The 24,462-nt window shown below is 34.7% G+C and overlaps 2 protein-coding genes across 2 annotated transcripts in view; one reads left to right on the top strand and one right to left on the bottom strand.

The window, feature by feature from the left end:
• The first annotated feature begins 206 nt into the window (after positions 1-206).
• Positions 207-816, top strand: LOC118273806 (dolichol-phosphate mannosyltransferase subunit 3). Its single transcript, XM_035590931.2, has 2 exons — positions 207-373; positions 467-816. Exon 2 carries the CDS (start codon positions 471-473, stop codon positions 747-749), a length of 279 nt encoding a protein of 92 aa, XP_035446824.1. The 5' UTR covers positions 207-373; positions 467-470; the 3' UTR covers positions 750-816.
• A 5,700-nt stretch (positions 817-6,516) lies between these two features.
• The window catches only part of LOC118273809 (uncharacterized), a 33,602-nt gene continuing 15,656 nt past the window's right edge, over positions 6,517-24,462 (bottom strand). Inside the window, exons 2-3 of the mRNA XM_035590940.2 lie at positions 10,435-10,583; positions 6,517-7,942 (exon numbers count right to left, since the gene is read on the bottom strand). Of these exons, the coding sequence (XP_035446833.1) occupies positions 7,739-7,942; positions 10,435-10,583 (353 nt within the window). The 3' untranslated portion in view covers positions 6,517-7,738. The remainder of the gene's footprint in view (positions 7,943-10,434; positions 10,584-24,462) is intronic.

Consider the following 24,462-nt stretch of genomic DNA (forward strand, 5'->3'; position numbering starts at 1 on the left):
ACTAAACGATGACTTTTTGCTTCACTATGGAAAACTTGATAATTCATGGTGTTTTAGTTCATTTTGAATTTCTTATAATAAGTTCAACTGGTACCTGTAGGATTATTACGGATTTTATTATATTTTTGTTACTTTAATTCAGTTTTTTAATATACTTATAGATAAATCTATTCTTTCAGAACGAATATCAAATATGTCACTGTAATCTGTCACTGTCAGTTGCTGTATAAATTTGTCATATCGCACAGTGGTGATGTGTTTTGGGTTTGCCGATTATATTTCTTTAGCAAATAAATACCTCGTATTACACAATAAGTCCTGAAATAATCAGGGAACTGAATAATTTACGAGTGCAATAAATACTTTTATTCAGGTAAGTGGCTCTCCTACAACACTTATTAAACAAAAACATGTTGCTTTGTTTACGCTATGAATTCGAATTTATTTTTTGGATTATCTCTTTCAGAACAATGACGAAGTTACTCGAGTGGGTTTCGGTGCTTTCGGCGTTCGTCGCAGTATGGTATTCTTTAGTCGCTGGTTACGTTAAGCATCCAATGATTGAGAAAAACATGACATTGGTAATTGTATCCCCTTTAATATTCGTGATACTTTTTGGATTGTACGCGGTATCTGTGATCCTATATCGAGTATTCACGTTCAATAACTGTGAAGATGCAGCCAAGGAATTGCAGGAAGAAATAAAAGAGGCTAGACGAGACTTACAGGAAAAGGGTCTCAGGTGGTGATCATTCATTCCGATTTAGACATAACTAAGTAACATTTTTTACTGTAATTATATTCTGTTTATTTAAACGGTGTCTTATTGAGTTGGTGTACCTTGTAACCTCTTCTATATAAGAAAACACAATGTGTCATGTGGATCCACATTCTGGCACACAAAGGGTTAATGAAGTAACTATTATCATTGTTTTCACAAATAATGTCTTTCATCAGTTCAGGCATAACTAGTAGGTAATCTAAAATTATTCTTATCAGTCACTGGTCTCTAATTATAAATGCTATTAGTGTAGAGTTTTGAGGGGTATAAGACTGGGTGTCTTTAAGTTCAAAGTATATAGGTTGCTACTGGACAGGTATGCCATGCCGTCTATGGGTGGGATAGTAACTAAACACTGGCTTACTGACCATTGATCAATGACCATTTTTTCAATCAATTTTTGTTTTAATGTTGCTTCACTCAATAACTTTTTCCTGTGTTGTGGATGCATTTACAAACATAATTGCAAATACACATGACACCCAGATCTGTGGATTTGTGGAAAACAATTTGTGGGACAATAATTTGTGGATCACACAAAGAGTTGCTCCATGCAGGAATCGAAGACGCTGCTGTGCAACAGACAGTGTTTTGGTTGCCCAGCCATCACATCAACCATGCAGTTAATTACCTGCTTATCTAAATAAGTATACAAGTCTTTATAAAAATAAAACATTTTATTATTTTGTTGGGTATCTTTATTAAGCTAATATTTAAAATTATTTGCATACAATATTTACAATATTTTATTCTTATAATTACATACACATAACTAACTAAAATGATTTCAACTTTACAAATAATTAACATAAAAAGTAACAATATTGACTTCCTTCACTTAAACATTGAAAAAAAAAACATAACATTTTTGTTGCCATAATAAAATAAAACAAAAATATTTGGTAAACAATTGGGTCTTATTATCTATGTTTTAAAGCTGTCATTCTTAATAATTATGTATGCAAAATATACAACCAGCAAAATATCACATACCATTTATTTTAATATTTTTTTTTTTATATATTTGTAGACGGTGCAAAGAAGGGAAAATTCGCTCCTTTCATAAAAACAAATAATTTGAAGTATTTCTTTGGCTTATTATTTGTTTTTTTTTTTTGTAAAAAGGTAGCCAAAATCACAGCATTTATAAGTACTTGTGTATAATTGAAAATGGTGCAGATATATTTAATATATTATTCATGCAATATTTTTATGTATATGGCATTTTGACATAATATTTTATTTATGTATATGGCACTCTTCTGTTATATTTAAAATAAATTTGTTACTCACTGTTACTTTCTTAAAATTTAATTTTATTAATGGAATTTATTTTAAAAGGATCCCTAACTTATAAATATTGTTGTGAGATAGAAAATATTCCACCAAAAGCAATTATATGACGTATTCATTTAATAGTTATTTAATGCACTCCTTATCGATACTTTTTGGAACAAAATCGTTGCTATGGTATAGTTTAAGTAATCATTAAATGACTCTGAGTATAACAGTACCTACCTATGTACAGACAGACATATTCAAACCTAGCTGACTCGGCAAACTTCGTACTGCCTTCAGAAGTAATTAATTTTTTATACATATATAGAGATTATATCGATGGCTGTATGTATAATCATGACTAAAAATAAGTCATTTAAACATAAAATATGTTTTTTCAACTTATGAATCGGTAAAAATAATTTCCAAATAATTTCATAAACTGTAAATACCTTTTACAATAGTTTCCATTAATAAAACAAGATTTTATATTAATTTAGATAATTATACATGTATAATGGACGCAGCTCAATAGTATTTCATAATTCGTAATAGGTAATTAGGATACAAAGAAAAATAAATTATCGAAGGGAGTATGAATATAGAAGAAGAATATTTAATAATTACAGAAGTTAGTCTTGATTTTTGGCCGAAGCTTTTGTTAATAAGAAGTGAGATTTTAAGAAAAATATATTAATTATAATTCAGTATTTTTCTACATAGTCGTGCAAACTTAACTACCCAAGTTTACATTTATATTTTTGGGCTCCATTATGTACAATCCGAGCGCGGTAACTTGAGACTTAAGATAGAGTTGAAGTACATACAAAAATTATTCTTAAAACCATTTCATTAGAGTTGTAAATGGTTAAGTAGCTATAGTGCTGATAAGTCTCAATTTACCGTGTACCTATACGATGTAGGTACTCTAAAATACCTTCGTTTCGTTTTTCTAACTATAATATTAAGGTTTTGTTCATTATCAGCAAGGTCAAAAATAATAAAAAGCAGTTTTTAAGGTAAGCGTCCACAGGCCCGCATCGTACGCATCGTACGCATTCCGTATGACGTCATCAGTACGCATTGCCGATGGTGCGGTGCGTACGATGCGGATCGGTAGACGCAGTTATATGAGTTTCTATACAAGGCAAACTAAAATCCGTTGCGTACGATGCGGGCCTGTGGACGCTTACCTTTAAATGGAAAATTTAAGAAAATAAACCAATAATGAAGGCGATTGGTGTTATAACGACCATTTTTCATTACGAATGAAAATTGTAGAATATTCATCTAATTCTGATCCCGCACTTAGGTGAGCTACTCCGTACTTATAGTAATTAATTTAATAGCTATAATAATTACCTAACTACTGAGTGTTTGATGAACATGGCTCGTGAAATTATTTCAATTCCGTTTTTTTATATAATGGGTTTCGTCTATAACAAAAGCTGTAGGTTCTGAAATGACATCATATTTTTTTATTTCTTCACGTTTTTTACCTAGATACACGTTGTGGGAACACTAGTCTTTTCTCTTAAGTCGTGTATTTAATTTACAAACTCGATACCTATCTACATACACTTCACTACCAGATTCGTAACGATCAGATCTAGAATTATACCCTTAGTATGAGCTTGCTAGCGCTATCTGATTGGATGGTTTATTCGACCCAGCCAATCAGAACGCTGAACGCGCTCTCATTTCGATTACTTTAAAACGTAAAGCAAACTCATACTAAGGTTACTGAAATCAAGCCCGCAACACTTTTCCCAGTCACTAGACAAACGCTGTAGAAAATAGAACGAAGAAAATTTAATAAAACTTTAACTCAGTTCGAATAATTTAAAAAGAAAAACAATAATAGACAATAATCGAGGTCTTTCTAAACCTAACATAGTTCGACCATTAAACTGTAATAGCAGAATAAAAATAACAGTAAAACTAAGTAGGTAGGTACCTAACAAATGGGGCGTAACTAAATTCACTCGATTACTTCTGTGAAATTAAATCGAGAGGAGGACATTATTAAAATTAGGTATATCAATCTTTAGTTACCTCTTTGGACGACAAGAACATTTGAAAAGGGTGGGTAGTTAGTTAGTGAAGTACGCAACGCAACGTCACGGCTTTTTTCCCCGAAGGGGTAGGCAAAGTAGCACGTAATGCCGCTATACAATGTACACCCACTTTTCACCATTTGTATTATAAATCCCATGTAATAGGGGGTGAGGGGTGAGCCTATACTGAGAAGTTTTCGAAAAACCGAAAAAAAGCATAGCAGTACTTTGCCCGACCCGGGAATCGAACCCGAAACCCCTTGTCCGGTAGTCGCACTTGCAACTACTCGACCAATGAGGCAGTCGCAGCGAAGTACCTACTCAAAATAGCCCAAAAATAAAATAGGGGCCCCTAGGTATGCCTCTATATAAATTAGGGGCACTAAGTAGGACTTATTTCGCTAATCTCATCAATCTTAGTTGTGTTTGTTATTGTCAGGAAAAAGATGGAAAATGTCCGGGAAAATCCGGTAGGCACCCGTGCGTACCTAACCAAGGCGAGGAGCTTGTAGGCAATATTGTACCAAGTACCCAGGTAAATAGGTCCATAATAACTTGAAAACCTTTCTTATAAACAAAACCCATTTCTAGAAATTCATATTCGTAATTAGTTGTGGTAAATATTCTTATGTTAAAGTGGTCAAGGTTAAAATAAAGCTCGCAGTAAACTGTAACCAATCAGAGGCAGGTATTTCAACTCGTAAACAACATAAACACGCGAGGGACAGAAAGCACTCAGTCATGCAAATACACTTTTCAACTTTTCATACGATTCTACACTTTCGTGACAGGGTATAACGTTGCTTTTTGAATGAATTTTAATAAGGTGTAGTGTTGCTAAGTAATTGTGTATCATATGCATAATAATGGCGCGAACTAATCGCTCCCAGGAATGTTCGTAACCCAATATTTGTTTATGTGGGACATATTTTCAATAACTTAGAGTGCAATAATTATTTTCAGTCTCAAACACGACTAACGTACTCAGAGACATTCAATGATTACCTACTCAAACGATTCCATAGTAACGATTTTGTATCGAAAACGAGTGCTAAGGATTAAGTTAAGTAGTCATTAAATGGCTCTGAGTACGAAATAAAATATTAATTGGAATCGCTTATCGATAAATTGACGTGAACTTTACTTAAATTAAAAAAGCGTGTATTATATGCCCTTTAAAATCAATTGCTTCGTACCCACGGCTATAAATAGCCCTGAAATTCGATAGGTACCTAGTTAGAATAGGTACGTATCATAATTCGTCATAGGTGTACAATAATATCACCTACCCACGCAAGCCTTGATCGTACATTATAATATGTCATATAGCATCATCAATCTTGTAATCCTGTACCATCACTCCGATATATTTCAAAAGTTTTCGATATAAATCATCCACTTACCACTTCACTATGTATTTATCGTGATCACTATTTTTCAAACCCCTGACAGATCCTTTTATCTAAGGGCTTTATACGAGTTTGTTTTACGTTTAACGAGATTAAAACGAGACCGCGATCGGCGCTCTGATTGGTTGGTTCATTGGAGCCGGCCAATCACAGCGCCGAACACGGTCTCGTTTGGAAAAAACTGAAGAGCATTTTATTATTTTTAGTCCCTTGTCACTTTACTTATGTAAAACGATTCGATAGAAGATATATTACATGAATTAGTTCAGGGTGTTCCTATTCATGACGCAGCGTTTTCTTTTTTAAACGGTCTACATGGAATTGGTACCGTACGAGATTAATCTGTGAAGTTTGCAATAAAAAAGTAATTGGCTTTTAACATTTTTGTCGTTGCCTGTTGGTTTAGTAATTCGTTAGTGTTTTTTTTTATTTCCATATTTTTTTGCGGGGTCTTGATTGATGTTTGCTCTTTGCTTTTTTCTTTGCCAAGATTTTGAGGTAAATACGTATTTGATGGTAGCATTTCTAATGGCTGTATTTGTAGATACTTGCTTATAATTGGAGATTGATTAGATTAATAGAGGTGTCGGTGCTAGGTAGGTTTCCATATCAGATTTGCCTATGTAAATTAAATTAATAAGCAAACCTTTTAAGTCGGTACAACTCCCATTATATTACCTTCGTTACACGACATGACTCAGACCGAACATGACCAACACGAAGAAATAAAACAAACACACAACTTAAAATTATATGAAAAAACAGGATTACAATATTAAATTGACGCAGTGATTAAGAGCTTTTACCCCATTATTATAGAGTTGAAAATCGTTTAAAAACCACAACTATTTACGAATATAAATTATTGTATCGTCACCAATGTATCGTCGACGTGTCTCCTACATGTATTATTGCACTATTTTATTTTACACTAAATAGCTGGGGCGCGATTCTGTAAATGTTTTGTTGAAAAGCATAATTCACTTTGTTATCTTATTGTATAAAATAGTTTTAACACTCGTTTAGTATGGAAAATTTAAACAAGCCAGTATTGTCCAAACATAGACTCGTGATGAGCTGATGTTACTTTACAAAGATGACTTTACGAGATATCTTAATAAGAAATTTGAAATTTTAAAACGTTCTTATAATTTAATTTTGATAAACTCTAAGCTTTTTAATAAAATTTGCCTCGAGTCTCTCAAGGCACTTTGCTTTTTACCTGAAGTTTGCTTGAAAGCATTTTCTTATTAAAATTACTCAAACTAGTTTCTCTAGAGCTTGGCGCTATTTCATTTCAGCTAGTTGCCGCATTAGAGTAAACCCGCTCCACTGCAGTAGCCAAAAACGTACAGAATCGGACCCCCGATGATATGAATTTTAAAGCTACAATTTCGAAATGTGTCTAGCTAAGTGAAATAGGTATTTAGAAGTGAAGAAATAGGCATGCGTACTGTATGCGTGAGTCATATAATGTTAGATTTTCATTTAAAGAATCCCTATTATATCCTACTGATTAATGGACTTACAATTTACATATGGACCGGGAGAAACAAGTATTTCATCTCTTATGGGACGTGACCTAGCTTGTGTTCTATGTACTCTCGACTACAGTGGCACCATTATTGTTAGTTGAATACAAATGAGGTTTTCATAAGGTTTCTTTGTAAGTTTTTTCGTTTATCTACCAAAACACAAATGTTTTCGAATGAATAAATTGTCTACTAGGTATACGCAACGATCCTACTTTTACATTTCACATTCAACATTTTCAAATTATAAGGAAAATAAAACGAACAACACGATGCTACTCGGTTACATAAAATTGGTCCGAATTTATTCATTTTGTTGTAAACGGAAATCATATTGGTAATTAATGTAAACTCGTGTGCTCTGAATATGAAAACTCATAGTTCTAGAGAAATAGATGTCCCGCATTTATCGCAGGACGTAAGGACAAGGTAAAGGCAGATCGAATTATAATCGATAGTGAGTTTTGGCATTTAGTTAGGAAGGATAGACAAACTAGGCATAGCTGGCCTTTCAGTACCAACGATCGAAATTCAAACGATGCCAGCCAGTGCTGCCATTATGTCACTCAGTTTGCGTCCCCATTCCATAAATTAAAACCTTTTTACCGTAGTGTTGCCAGGCAAATGATTCCCTCGATTTCAAATAATTTTCAATTGGTTAGTGTCTACATGGTCCGTGTTTCATACGAATCGTGCGACGACTACTGCTAGGAGGGAGATCCCGGCTTTGAGTTCCATGGAGGGTCCATGGTGAGGTGCTGAGGAGTTGCCGGAGAGGATGAGGGCTCGGAGTCGCTCCCTCTCTCGGTACCGCACGTCCTCACCGGGAGGGTCGAGGCACTCGAACTCACAGCATCGCGCTCCGACGCGGAAGTTTTTGCAGAACTGTGGAAAGATATAAAATTAAGTGAGTTATTATCGAACAAGTTTCGTTAAAATCCCGATGGGGTTACGTAAGACTCGGATCACGAATGCGTTAACTTTCCTGTGGATGAACTCTTAATAAAGATAAGCCAGTAGTAGCAACGAGTAACGTGCTCATGAACTATGATATTCATAAGAGTTTTTATCGATTCAGAGCCTTAGTACCAGTTTGTGTAAACCTGTTAGGTTGGTTCATTCACGCCGGCCAATCAGAGCGCCGAACGCGGTCTCGTTTCTTTTTCGTTCAACGTAAACCAAACTCGTACTAAGGATACAGTTCTAATAGAATCTAACAAACTTTCATACAATATCATTTCAACAAAATTAAATAGATAAAAAATACAAATGACGCCTAATCACTACAATTACCTGTACCTCCTAATTAGCCAGACAGCTATGAAAGCTTGTCGTGTCAAAACTGAATATAAATGTAATGAAAAATTCATAGTTTCTGTTAGTTTCGCAACAACTACGTGTAGAGTTGTAACGTGACGGGTGACAATTAAAAAGTCTGTCGTGTTCACAGAACTCTGTAGTACATTATGCATGTTTCATGAGGTCTAAATACATGGTCTGTTGGCCTATAATATAATAGGATTTAAGTGTATCCGGATGATTATGTTATTTCAAAACTTTCTATTTTGAATATTTGAGGTTATTTAGGTACTCGATAATTCGATGACCAATAGTTTTTTTTTAAGATTTTCGGAAGATACCGAGCGAGCGAGCAGACGTATTGCCTGATGGTAAGCAATCGCCGCCGCCCATGGACACTTAAAACACCAGAGGCGTTACAAGTGCGTTGTCGGCCTTTTGGGGGTTAGGAATTTAAGGGTTGTTAGGGAATAGGGGATTGGGAAGATTGGGAATTGATTACTAAAAATTGGCAAGATACAAGGCATAAAACATTGTTGGACTGATCATATATGTAAATACAAAAGTGTTTGCTTGTCTATCTTCCACGTTTTGTCATGTCTTTCTTTTCACAGTAAACTATGCTTTTTATGGTTCGATTTTTTTAGTCTACTTTGTTACCTTTGACCATTCAGACGAAAAACTAGTCACCTGTACCTACCCTTGCGTGCGTCGAACGCGCTCTCGTTTCGATTACTTTAATAAAGCAAACTCATACTAAGGGTACTGAACTACAGCCCTGTAATGTAAAGTTATTCTACCATAGTAAAATCTATAACGTTGTAAGACTATTTTCAACCGCATTAATCACGCCATGGCTAATAATGTAACACTATGTATATAGGACTGCCTCGTTGGCCGAGTGGTCGCAAGTGCGACTGCCGGGCAAGGGGTCTCGGGTTCGATTCCCGGGTCGGGCGAAGTATTGCTGGGCTCTTTTCGAAAATTTCTCAGTTGTAGCACGGAGTTTGGAAATGTGCCCGGTATATGGCAATAGGCTCACCACCTATTACATGAGACTTACAACATAAATTGTGAAATGTGTGTTGGCATTATGTGCCATAATGTGATGTTATATATATATGTTACGGTAAATCTGATTAATTGAAAATTATTAATAATCTTTTAAAATTATTAATAATAACCACACGTTTTGGTAAATGTGAATTATCGAACGGAATTTATTACTTTTAGTAGTGATTATTAATAATTCACGACACATATTGGTGAAAGTAATAAAATAAATATAAACCCTATGTTTTTTGACCAGCAGGTATTTATTTATATTATTAAACACTGTCTTACGATTATATTAATTAGAGATCACACAAACAAGGTTACTTGTACTTGCTTTAAACCGAAAGGACAACAAATTCACATATTCTGAACTAGAATAATTATCAAATAGTGCCCTTCTACGTTTATCTGGGCTCGCTGTCATTGCAGCGGTAAGTCCGGGGCTGTTTGAGGAGGGGCTAGAGAGATGCCCCGGGCGTCCTCACCTACCGCCTGACGCAGGTGCTCACCGGACATGGGAGTTTGGGTAGGTTCCTGTTTCTAATTGGGCGGGAGGAAAAGCACAGACACGGAACAATTATTGTTACATTAACAAAATCAACCTGAATCCTAAAAGCAATCATCAACAATCATATTTGGTTTGCCTGTAAATCTTCTGTAGCACCTATAAATGCATCAAATTAAAATTTTAAAAGTATTGTCATAGAATTCAACAAATATTTGTTGTGCAAGTACAATATATTGCCGTTTAAATTGAAATAAAAATTACATCTAGGCCACTTATTACATTTATCACTACTAGGGTAAAATTATTAATAATAACCGACAATTGTGATTAATTTATCACTTTTACCTCGAGTTTCGGTAATTATTAATAATAGTAGATAATTATTAATAATTTTCAATTATTCACTCTTACCGTAACATATATATAATCTATTTTCAACCACATTAATCACGCTATTGCTAATAAAGCAACACTATAAATAAAAATATAACAATAAATAAAGTATGTAACTCACATAAGGCGGATCACAGTAAATAGCCTTGCACCACATAGGCTCAGAGTGGTAGCAGACACACAACGAACACACGCCCGGCCCAGGCACGTACAGCAGACCGTGGGGGACAGACTTCCCTTCCCAGTCGATGCATTCTTTTTCTACGCATGCTGTGGATAAATGGGAGTTGTGTAAGAATTTAAAAAACACTAAAACTCTGGGTTAAAAATAATCAATTCTGACGTTAATAAGTGCCTTACTGGTCTATTTGAAATAAATAATTCAAACTAATTAATGAATATGATTTCTTGACAAAATTTTCTACATACTACGTAATATCCAGTGATCCTTTTGTTTTATAAAGCAAGTTGTTTAAAAGTTTTGGTATCATTGCACAAAACACAACTAGATGCAATGAAATTCCTTAAAAACCTTATTAAAATAAATTCTATATTAAATATAGTGATAGAAGAAAGATAGTAAAACAAAAATGGTATGATAATAAAGAACCATTTCAGGACTTCAGCTCAAATGCTTTCCTTAAGCTTTCGTATTTGTTTTTATTTCTTTTATTGGTAATAAAGTTAATTTCGTGTAGGATTGTACTGCAATAAAAGTCTATAGCTACCATAGATGCAAATTAATTTGAGTGTAGATTGTAATCGTGAATCCGACTACGCTGCGTAGCATTTCGTAGCAGGTTGCTACGGTGGCTACGTCGTAGCAGGCAGGCTGCTACGCACAAATTGGACTGCATGGTGCAGTCAGCCAGTTTGCTGCCGTGCAATGTGTACCGGGTTCGATTCCCGCACGGAGCAACTCTTTGTATGATCCACAAACGTAGTTTCCGATCTGGGTATCATGTGCATGTGAAATTGTGAACGCACCCACGACAAACGAGACAGGACAAAATTAGAAAAAAAATGTCTTACCTAAGTGTCTATTTTCTAAATATGTGTTTCGTCAAAGCTTACAATGTAGGTAACTGGTACAATGGTGTATTCTAATAGCCTACACTACGCCTAAAATGTGACAACATAGGAAATTGGATTTTACTTTTGACAGTTATATTCTTAAATGAAACTAGAATAGAGTAGACCAAATGGTGTAGAGCTCTCAATATTCTTATTCTACTTTTATATCAGAGAAGTCAATCTCACATCGTATTCATTTCAAGGGCTTGTTTTGCGACTAGTTTCAACCCATGCTAGAGGATAATAATATAACAATGATAATATAACAACGCGACAATCGCAGCGTCGTGTGTCGCGGAATGAAGCTCATATATTATGAATTGTCTCACAAAAGTAATTATATTAAAATTATACTTTAAATTTCCACAAAAGTCATTAAGCATATGACGTCAATACACACTTCAATAACATCGATTTACAAATCGTAAACAGATAGCAGCCGCGATTGCAACCACATTGACATTGAATATGTCATACGAATGGCAATTAACCTTCGTCGATTGAACTAGGTTATTGCTAATGTACATTTGATTTCTAAAGTTTTAGCAATCACGATATATTGATTGATAATACGATGAATTATATGACTAGCGGTATTTGAAGGGCAACTAAAGGAAAATAAAGGCAAAAGTATATCTGATGCGAATAACTAAAATACTGTTTTCTGTTTTCCCAATGCAAACTATTTTTTTTCGTTAAGTTTCTTTCAGGATTGTTAGTTAGTGCGCAGCTCCGGATGAGTTTAGACATAGCTGCGGTAGTTTTGCCAAAGTCGAGAAATATGTTTGAGGAAGTCGTACATGTGTGATGTCGTACGTTGAATACATTTGTGCCAATTACGAAAATACTTGCATCTACATCTACTTTTAGCATTACTGAATGACACTTGTTTATCTATGTATATGTATCTACCTATACTGTACTGACGTAAAATAGTGCCCTGATATCTACATGAGGTGTGCCATGAAGAAAAGTTTACATTAACTTTTGGCTGTTTTTGTAGGTTTTGTCATAGATTGTGAGCTTAGAACAAAATCTAGAACTTGTTACTATTACTTTTTGTAATAAAAAATACCCAATCACACTGTGCGATATTTGGAGTTGAAGCTTGAAGTTGTAACTTCTTTTCCAGTTAGTTTCCACAATTTAAAATTAAAACTCTTCTCAAAACGAGTAGGTACGAATATTCGTACCACCACTTTTCATTATTTCCTTTTATATAATTCTGGAGCATTTTTAGGTTTTTCAAACCCAGTTATAATTACACACAGAGGTTTAAAAATAAATAAATTATCTGCGTATCTGTAGAGTAAAACACAGCCGACCCCAATTCCATTTAGGTTAGAGCCGACCCACCAGTCAGACCTCTACAAATAAAAGCAGATTATCAAATAATTTCTATGAAATAAGGCCTGTTTTATTTTCTTTTTTCTAAGAAAAATTGTGAGAGGTTCATTTAAAATTTATTTAAGTAAATAAATAGCGAAACGTTCTTACAAAACACGCAAGGAATGCTAGTTAGTAATCTACAAGTCCATTCATGCGATAGGAAATAAAATGGGACGTAATAAATAACAGACTCCAAATTAAAAAATATGTAAAACGAAAATGCTCTTTCTTAACATAACTAGTAAAAGTATAATGAACTAGCAAACCCGGCGAACTCCCTTTCGCCACCAATGACTTTCCCTGTTTTCCTGGCTTTCTCTTGAACTTTTCCCGTTCTTTTTTTTCTATAAACCTCACGGAGGCCGATACCTTCACAACGAATGCAAAACCGTGGAAATCGGTTCGTGCGTTCTGGAGTTATAGCGTCAGGAAAGAAAACCCGACTTATTTTTATATTATACATAGATTAAAAAGCTTAGTGCTATGTTGTATTATAGAAAAGCCCAATAATACTTTTCAGAGCTTAAAAAGTCGGAAATCTATTTTATCTAGAATCTGCTGTAAACAAACGTATCCATACGTATAATTATATTTATTTCAAAGAGCTATTACAAAACAATAAATTAAATGAGGTCCCTTCTATTTCTATTCAGCCGTATGAAGTGAGCCACAGACTATATCTGGATCGTCTGGAGAATGTGCCAGACTTTGTTGTCTATTTATGACAGATCCCGAGGACGAGCGAATTTTATTCGCACTTTATCTTTCTTTAACTTGACCTTTTCTTAGCTGACCTAGACTTTCATCAGGCTTTTTGTTAGTGTTTTATGCATAGAGTTAATTTAGTTGTGTGAAAAAACTAAACAATTATTTAAAAATCTGAAGATCCACAGCTATTACCTTAAAAATGCATTTGTTACGCCTTGTGTCTAGTTCGTCAAGTGGATTCAAGTTGGGCTACTGAGGACTCTCTGTTTTTTTTTCAAAGACTTAAATTGTTCTGTTGCATAAACGTAGAAACATATAAGTGTCTGATAACAAAGCAAGTTATGGCGAGAGATAAAACGACACTTAAGTAAAGGCATACAACTATTTACATCCTTCTTTGCCATTTAAATAAAACGACTTGGTCTGTAAATAAACGATGGATGAAACATTTAGTAGGAACTGATTTCGAATACAAAAAATACATTAGTTTAGTAAGTAGGTAGGTAAAGTTACCAGTCTATTGTGTTGAAAAACAAGTACCTAACCTTATTCTTATACACACCAAAATTTGATTTATAAACGAATTCAACGTACCAACGAATAAATAAAATTGTATTTCAAATCTCTCTTGAGACGCTGGAAGTTCTCGGAAACGTGTGTGTCAGAGAGAAGTATGAATAAATACTTAAATAGGAAGTAAGAATAAGAAAGAAAGTAAATATAATATATGTAGTTACCCGGAGCTATTGTTAGCAGTCTGTGCCCAAGAAATATTGCATTAAAAATCATAACTGTGTACAGGCAGAATACGCGATTCCTTTGCCTGAGTATCACGGTTGTGTTCCCGCGCTTTTCTCCATCATGGCGGCTCGAGCGAGAATAAATAAATTTTATTTATAAGAAGCGGTGGGAGTTTTTATTATTGTCTGTCGCACGCGTAATATTCAATTCATATTACTTATTACGACAGCCATTGCGGCTACGGTCTGGACTAAACAATATATCGTGCGTAATTTTGTAAAATATGTGTTTTTCCTAACACCTGTCTTTGATAAATCGGTACTGCCGTACGTCATATTTGTGTTTTAACGAGGTTATTATTCAATCCTAAAAATGTATCGCTGTTATGTAAATATTGCACGTAGGTACAAAGCTATGCTTCAAAGAAGTATAGATAAATAATTTGCATTTCTTTAAGTGGCATCCGTTGTCACCTCGCCCAAGGCGGGAGAAGTCATTGAATGATTTTCCCTCTTAAAAAAAGATCCGATAGTACCTAGGTACTTAGATACTTATACACAACGTAAAATGTACCTTCACATTATTTAAATCGCTCAGTCAAACTACATTATAAAATCGTATATGTCCCTAACCACCTACTTAATGCAGATTTAAACCATAAAACAAGCCTTTAAGCTAAACTACGAAAGTGTTTAGTGTAGATTAATAGCATGTTGTTAAAGTAACCTTCGTTTAAGGACATGGTAAAGCTAACAAATGAGGATAGCTGGATACGAGAATATACGGTCCAAGTAATCTGTATAAGAATGTCCCTGTATGTTTGCGGATCTTTGGGCCCGCATTGCAGTAGCAAACGCTAAATTCTAATGTCCACAATTCAAGATATAAGAAATCCTACTAAAATGTATGTGTTTAACAATTTGTTGCGACTTTCTCCGCGGAATAATCTAATTTGTTGCTAGTTTTGTCTAGATAAAGTTAATATAGCGAGTTTGTTTCGGATAAATAGTTTCTGTGCTTGTGTTTACCTACCTTTTTATTTTATGTGTTATCTTTGGACGGTTCGTAGAAGCGAGTGTCTAGACTGTAGTATGAAAAAAATACCTACTTAGTTTTGAAATATTCGTTGATGTTATTAGGTATAGACCTACGTTAGAAATCATAATTCTACGTTTAAAGATTATTTTGATGATTACTGATACACAGTTTATAAAAAATGTTTGTAAACATACTTACTACTATAAGAAATACATACTAATATAAGTTATGCTAAGCCCTAGGTTAAGCAAATGTAGTTTATGATAAGTTAGGGATAGCCCTCTTTGCAACGCCTGAAAAAGGCCGTTAAGCTGTACAAAATATTTAAATTAAAACTTGTAATACCTTAACATGCAAATAAAGAATTTGAGTTTGAATTTTAACTAGACTCATAAGCGCATACTAAATGAATGATGACCAATGTCAATTTAAGTATACATTATCTGTGCCCTAAACATAATCTATTAAGATAAATGCCCGCCAAAACGAGCGCCATTTTATTTCTCATCGTGTATCAAAAGCCCAATCTGGCCAATCGTCGTGCGTGTGATCTAACAGCCAGTAAATCCCGCTGACGGTCTGTCCGTCAGGCTTATCTCTCGATATCTCTTCATGTTACGTTTACGACAAACACTTTCGTTTGAAGACATAAATAGTTTCCCGGTGTTTAGATACGGAAGAATGAAAATGGGGAAAATATAATCCGTAGTGTACTAAACTTGTAGCATCATATTTTTGCAAAATGTATGTTCTCTAAAATGAGTTCCTAGTTGTGTAGGAAATAAAACACTGAATGAAAGAAAAAAATAATTATGTATTAAAAAACGATTGTGTAGAATACTATAAGTTGAATGATTGTGACAATGTAATTGTATTGAATGAATTGTATTATTAACCTGATTGAAAAAGAGTAAGTAAGGAGTTTCTTGCTCGTTCTTATTTATAGGAATCTACACTTTGGAACGAGCAAACAGCTTCACTAGAGAGTCCTCTACGAAATGTCTGTCTGTTCGGTCGACTGACCCGACTTTTTTATATATTTCCCGGTCTATTTGAAATAAATTATTTTGACTTTTACTACGTGTGGTACGTTACAGATTAATCGACACTCAGATCTTAGGTCTTTACTTTGGGCACTGAAAACCTATGAAAAGTTGTCATTTGAGTGGCGAAGGTTTGTCTTCTAATAACTTGAAATTCCTATTCTTCATTCAAGTAGAAAAATGAACAACCGTTAATTTGAAATGTCTAAAAGTATTTTCTACCTCTCAATCATTTGTTGGAAACAAGTAATAAATTAGCAAACAAGTACCTACTCCAATCATAAATCCTTTCAAACTTTCGATGGTGCTAACCTACTTTGCTCTTCGTTGCTGTCTGTCTGAAGAGATGAGTTATTTTCAAAATAGTTATACTTTACTTGTTTCGAAATATTATACGGAGAACGATTTCCTTGATCTTTTCTTTAAAAAAATAGTATTAGTAATTTCTTTAGGTTTTCAATTTCAAGATTGCCAGTAAGAATCTAGAATTCTGCTGCCTCATCGGTGTTTGGAATTAGATTACTTGTTTCTTATTCGATTGTTACTTTTGATTGAGTTGTTTTTTTGGTGCATCATGAATAAATTGTTTTTCTTTCTTCTTTTAGATTTTCTTTCTATTAGGTATTTATTGTATTAACAACGTTCTACTAAGGCAACGGAACAGAATGTCTGTCTGGCCCATTTATCATTAAAAATCTTTTAGATTTGATTAATATTTTGCTAACACATGCTGTACTGTGCATGCGAAATTAAAATTCTACCATGATTTAAGCGAATTCGTAGGTGGAAATTTTAGTAAATAGTTAATACTTAATACATAAAGATGAAGAGTTTGTTCAAACGCGCTAATCCGCGCAATTATACTAGTGCGATATGAATAATTCTTTTTGTGTTGGATAGTTTATTTATTGTGAAAAGTTATTAGCTATATAACATCACGCTATGATCAATAGAGCGGGTGAAACTGCGATGAAGTAGCTAGTCGCTAATATAACAAAGAAGTAAAGGAGTGGTGTATATAGCAAGTCATTTTGCGTTAGTTGTTTCCAGTACTTGTAATATCCGTCTTGCGTCAGCGGCTATTAAATAAGCGGTTTTTATTTTTAATACGTATTACAGTGTGTTTCGATACGTGCCAAGTGCTATTAAAAATGATATATGATTATGGAACTACCGAAAAACCGTTCAATTTTTATAAAATTATGTTTTGTTACGCTCACGTTCGCGATGTCCCTTGTTATTTTCGATTGTAAAACTTTATTGGTACTAAAAAAACGGAGTATTTTATCCAAACCGTGAAAGCACAGACGTTGATGAGTCTAGTTTACTGTTAAACGTTGCTAAAAATTATACGAAACCTATCGTCATTTCATTTCAACAACGGAATTATTCACATATTTACCGCCGTGGTTCAGTAGTATACGCTCATAAGAACTTATCCTTCCACCTTCAATTTTCTTTATCGCCTCCATTTTTTTACCCAAGTAGTATCCTTAAAACTTTCTCCTAAATCTAAAATATCATGTGAAAATCACATCAAAATCGGTTCAACCAAACACGAGATAATCGCAAACATACATACAGTCGTAATAAGGACCTCCTTTTTTAAGTCGCTTAATGATCTAAAGATCATCGTCTAAGTATTTTAAGTCGGTTAATGATCAATAACAGTCATTGTCTAAGAGCCACGTAGGTACATTAGGTAGAAATGGAATTAAAACATAACACCTAAGGTAATACGTATTAATAGTACCCCTAACCCTCTAACCGCCTATTGTAAAATATGGGTCAATACTTACCCACGCACCTTCCCCGTATTAATTACACAAGTAGGTAAGGTGCCATGTAGTACCTATTAGTTCAATTAATAAAATGTCTTTAACACGTAGGTAAGGTAAGGTAAGTGAGGTTTTGGGGCATTTCCTTATCGATCGATGACTGTTTGGACTGGTCTTAGCAATTTTTGTACGTGGGTGAGAGAGTGTTATAAGGTGTAAGAAATTTCTTGAACGTAAAGATCACATATTGACATATTTTTATTAGTATTTATCTTAAAATTACTTAGAGATCCAGATACAGTGTTTGTTTTCTTTTTTAACGTTGTCCCATACTAGGATTTTCTCCTGTATCGTGGATGCGTTTATATATACAAGTTTATACATATATACAACTTCTCATGCACACGAAACCCAGACAAGAAACAACAATTTGTGGATCACACATAGAGTTGCTTCGTACAGGAATCGAAACCGCTACACATTGCGGTAGCCGGTTGCCCAGTCGCCACTTCAACGGTGCAGTCATTATTTATGTATTAATTTATAGCTAGTAAAGCTTTGTTTTTTATTTCGAAGCTCATGCAAATTATGGTGTGAACTAAAGTTGTGCTCAGTAAAGTGTGAAGAGAATGAGAGTGGCCCAGCGCTGTAATGTTATTGAACTATTCAATCGGAAAACCGCATCACAATAGCGCTACAAAATATCTACAGAAGGTGTTGTGGAAGTTATATAATTTTAATTAAAGTATTTGTATTTTGTAGTAAATATCTGAAGTATTTTTTTAACTAAAAATGGCGGTTTACTCGGCTGATCTTTGAAGTGGCTGGTCGATTTTGACGGGATTTTTTGGTAGATAGCTGATGTACTAAGGAATAACTTAGGCTACTTTTAGTTCAGAAAAAATATTTTATTTTTGAAATATACATATCAAAAACCCATATCAAAACAGAAGACATTACATTATTCTACGCGAATGAAGTCGCGGGTAACCGCTCGTTAGTATTTACTATGAATTCTGATCCTGTCCTGTAAATAAATAAAGATAAAAAAAATCTGATAAGAAGCAGTGTATACTAGCAACTAGACCAGCGATGTAGAAAGTTTCAAGACCACTTCACCAATATCTACCATCTACAGAAGAGTAATCTCAAGCCTCAACGAGTGAAGCCTTATATCCTAAGACTGTTTACTTAGACAAGTATTACCTCAACCAATTTACAAGCTAAGTACACTAATTAAATATCCATTATCTAAACACTAATAAAGACCGCTGTCCATAATTGGATGTTCCTTACTTATTTAACATTAAGTCGTGTGTACACTGTTCATAATCCATCGCATTACTTCGGATTAGCTGTTTAATATACAGACACTGGCAGGTTAACTTACCCCAATCTGTAAATTTTTGTCGTTGGATTTTCAATTTTATATTCAAAGGTAATAAAGTTGAAAATGATTATGGAAGGAAGGGGTAGGTTGATCTGCTGGTCTGTACTAATGGAGTCGACCAAGCGGTAACATTTTGTCTTGGTTTGGTCACATGTCATACGGGTTCTTTTATAGTTTGGACCTTTTATAGTGATTGTGTATTTATTTATTTATTTATTAATAAAGGTTCACCAACAGCTTCTGTATAAAAAATATTAAGTGTAGTAAATACATATTTGTTTTGGACTTATACAGTCGCCAATTATAGGTTAACCAGCATTTAATATTAAGTGATAACTTAAAACTAAGAGAAATATGAATGACTTTTTGAAATATACTACTAAAAATTACAATAACAAAATTAAAAAACAATTAAACTTAATACAATTAACAATAAAGAAAAGTGAGATATAACTAGATGAGATCAATTATCCAACATTAACATTACAAGTTTAAGTAAAATTACAAATACAGTAAAACTTATTGTGAACTAACTTGTGAGCTGCGACCTCCGGGATTCAAGGACTTGGGCTTTAAAAACTTTCATGGAGTCATAATATACGTCTACATCTGGGGCGGATTTTGTCAAGGAGTTAATCTCACGAACGAGCCTATTGAGAGGTGAATTTACATTATTTGTGTAGGACACCATGTGATGTTTTGATAAAACTATAATAGTTATGTTAGTTATATTGGTAGTCTCATAATTATAGAGAGTCTCGGTCAAAGTCTGGTGATGACACTATCGGTTGTTTATACGGATTTTTTGTATGGTATAAGCCGGTAAACGGATAGACTGACCTGATAGTTAGCAGTCGCCAGCGCCTATGGACATCCGGAACATCAGAGGCGTTAAAAGTGCGTCTGCGGTTTTTTGGTTGTTAGGAATTTTAGGGATGTTGGGGAATCGGGGATTTGGTAGATTAAGAGCTAAGAACTGGTCACCTCACTCACACATCGAAACACAACACAAGTGTTGTTTCACGTCGGTTTTCTGTGAGGCCGTGGTATCACTCCAAAGAATATTTATTGGAGAAGTAACATTATTATTCAAAAATATTTGAGGATATACGATATTTTTATTTAGTTTTGAATGGCAACCGAGTCTCCAATTCAAGAAGGAGTGAAAAGACGCCTCAGTTCCCATTTTACACCAGTTAAGCACGGATAATAGAATCCTCACATTACTGTCAAAAGTTTATATGAAGGTACTACACACGTCCAAGTTTGATCCGGAGCTGCGGAATAACTAGCGGGTTACCGGGGCTCCGGTTCACAAAGCAGGAGTAGGGACGGGTTGCTTTTTATTCAGTAACCTACTTAGAGTCGTTTAATGATTACTTAACCCTGTCCCTCGCAATTGTTTTCTATACAAAATCGTTAGTAAGGAATAGTTTAAGTAATCAATAAATTTTTCTGAGTGCGGCAGTAAGAGTCTGACACTCCCTCTCGCCTGAAGAGAAAAGAAGTCATTGAATAACTTTCCACCCTTAATAAAAACACACGTCCAAGTAAAACCAACCTTGTATCAATAGTAAATGAATATATAAACCCAAGAACAGACAGCCGGGGCGATCCGTTCGGTCCTTGTATTTTGTATTTTTAACGTAGTGTAGCATACAATGTGACCTCGACCCTCAAACGTCTAGGTACGGGTACAAACGCTCCTGACAACTTCTTTCATGGTTTGCATAATTTAAGAATACGTTAATACTCGTACGTAGGTATTTGCACGCTTGCCTCAAGAAATAAGGTCACACCAATATGTTGGGTTGTGCCTTAAATGTTGTAGTTTTTTTAGCTTACGCTTACCTTCAAACCTTCAAGAAAAGAGTGTATTCCTTTTTAAAAGGCTGGCAACGCATCTGTGACTCCTCTGGTGTTGCGGGAGTCAATGGGCATCTTGTTGTTGAAGCGATTTTAGTCTTAATTTTATGGGGGGTAAAGAATATAATGGTAGATTTATTAATATTGTGTAAAGCATGTCTAAAACTGCCCCAACAAACTAAAAAGTTCTCATTTTTTATATTTTTCTAGGTTACCAATTTTTTTGTCGTTTTACGTGAATTTGGTAGGTATATTTTCAGGGCTATTTACTCTAAATAAAGTAAAAAAAAACATATTATCTTACTAAATTTGAAGACGAGACTTCATATATCACACACCGTTTTATCCAAAAGTACGCAAAAATAACGGATCGCCATGTACTACGATTTATACAAATTTTGTTAGTCATACACGCGTCGCCACAGAGGTACAGGCTATCATTGGTAAAGTGACAAGGTAATCTATTGCGTGCTACCCATGGGAATATCGCACGAAATAATACATTAATGTATAGACAATGGGTGTATAATCTTTATGAATATTCAATGTGCCTGTAGGCAAGAACGAAGACATAGGGCACACTAGGTAGGTATGTCATGGGACAGGTGCTCGTTCTCATCGAAAGATGATTGGGTCATTTACTGGACACAGTTCTGTTCTGTTATCAGTTTTATTTAATTGCTAGCGGCTTCGCCTACGTTCCCATGGCTTAAAAAGTTCTATCACCTAAGGTAACTCGGACTCTGTCTGTATACCAAATTTCATCAAAATCTGTTTAGTAGTTTCAGCGTGATTGACGATCAAACATCCAAAGAAACAAACTTTGATAAAATGTAGAGTGTTTTTATGTAATAGGCCAGCAAACAACCAGATGGATCGCCTGATGGTAAGCAATCGCCGTCCATGGAAACTCAATCGTACCATCAAAGGATTTAAAGTGTGTTGCCAGCCTTTGGGGGTTTAGGGATTTGAAGATTAAGGATTTGGGAGTTGGAGAGAGACTACTTTTCTCTAGTTCCATAGTTTCTTTTATTGAAGACACCATCAGCTACCTACTTAAAGTTACTCCTAAGTTCTATCACATGGTTTCTACATAATGTGACCGGCATTAAATGCCATACGTACCTTTATTAACTCCGCCTTATATACCTTTATTTTCTGTTTGCATTAAAGAGTAAATAAATAAATGAATAGGGTTTTGGGTCCCAGAAGTTACAGAACTGAACTGTACATAGTACATAGGTAATTACCTCTCTAATTGTTCAAGCACCCGAGCTCAGAATCCTTAGTTCAAATAGCTTTAGTAAATTAAAAACCCCACACTCCTTTAGAGCTAGGACCTAGTACTGACTGTAAATTAGTACTTACAGTGAATAGCCAAGTAGGTAATTAAGTTCCTACTGTTTGTAGAGCTAATGGTAATTCATTGCTGTAGCATTCAAAGAGTGCACCGCGAGTAATTCAGTATTGGATGACTTTGAGCTGGTTTGTAATTAAAATGTGGGTTATTAAGGTAATCGTGGTGATTAAAGTACATTCCTACTCTTTATGGGTAGAGGTATTAGGCTGTATTATCCCTAAGGTAAACTAGGTAAATGCCAGTTTAAAGAGGAGCACAGCGAGACCCACGTGCTCAACCATACGGTGACGGTACCGTCAAAAAATAATATAAAAAACTGGATTACTTAATATAAATAGTCTTAGGATATGCTTTATAGGAACGTTGACAAGCCTTTTTTACGTGCTTTTACCTTAAACATGTATACCAGGGGTTCTCAACCGTTTATTAATTTATGTGACATAAGATTTTCTCCAGCCGTGAGGTTGGTTCTTATAAAAATAGTGTCCTTTTGATTATTGAAATCAGTTTATCCTCTCAGTTTGGACAGATTTTTTTTTGTGTCAACCATGGTATTTTTATTAGGTGATATCTTGTGTATCTTTCTTATTCTACAGACCATATTTTGCCATCTGCGGACCACAGCTTGGAAACCACTGATATACACAAATAACTTGCTCATTAAACAACGTCATTCACACACACCGAAACTTAGACAAACAAACTCAAGATATACAATGTTCACAGTATCGTTCACAGTACATACATTTGTCACGGTGTGGGATGAGCGTGACAACTTGTATCTCGTCACGTCACACGTCACAGTAACAACTCATGAACGGAGGTAAACGAGGCGTGACCACCGTGTTGTCACAGATTACGGCTGGAAACATCACTCATTATAATCTCGTGTTTATTGTTCTTAAGTAAGTGTGTAATATGTGGTAATTGTGTGATAAGTACGTGTGTGTAATGCTGTTGAATTTTCAGGAAAACTTTATATGGTTATCATCAACATCAGCCTATGAGTGGCCACCGCTGACCAAATTCCTCTTCTAGCAAAGAGAAGGTTCGAGCATGAGTCGCCACGCTTACTCAATGCGGGTTGGCGATTTCAAACTTATAATTAATTAGAAATTATAAGTCCATGTTTCCTCACGATGTTTTCCTTTACTGTTTGTCCTTGTTTTTTATTATCTTAGAATGTCATGCAATTATTTCAATTTCAGAAGTTAGAAATGTGTAAAGGGGATATTTTGTAGGCGTATTTTGTTAGTTAGGAAAGTTTTCTTTTTTATCTGGCAGAGGGCACAATACCTCATGACTCATAACAGCCACAAATAGAACTCTAAATAAAAGATACCAACTAATAAAATAACGCACCAACCACCACTATCAATAATTATTAATTAACAAAACTACAAAAACCAACAAAATCACAAGCAAAACCCTACTTCCAAAACAGTTTCCTCCATATTACCGCTGTATTTACTTAAGACTCTACTACACGACTTAACACTTAATACTATCAGCTCCCTTAATTCATAACCTTGTCTCCATGAAGTCATTATGAAGCGAGCCTGACTCCGGACAGATAACTAAAGCTTGTACTAAGTATCACTTGATGATGCTCCGGGCCGGGCTTTGAAAGGACTTAGCATGTTAGGTTGTGATACTCTTGTTTCGGCATTTCTAGTGTATCTTATGACAACAGGGCATCGTTAAAAATGGACGAAAGATCTTTTGATGAAATTGTGATTTTTTTACCTACTAGAATTGAAAT

The sequence above is a fragment of the Spodoptera frugiperda genome, chromosome 3 (assembly GCF_023101765.2).
Source record: "Spodoptera frugiperda isolate SF20-4 chromosome 3, AGI-APGP_CSIRO_Sfru_2.0, whole genome shotgun sequence".
Taxonomy (NCBI): domain Eukaryota; kingdom Metazoa; phylum Arthropoda; class Insecta; order Lepidoptera; family Noctuidae; genus Spodoptera; species Spodoptera frugiperda.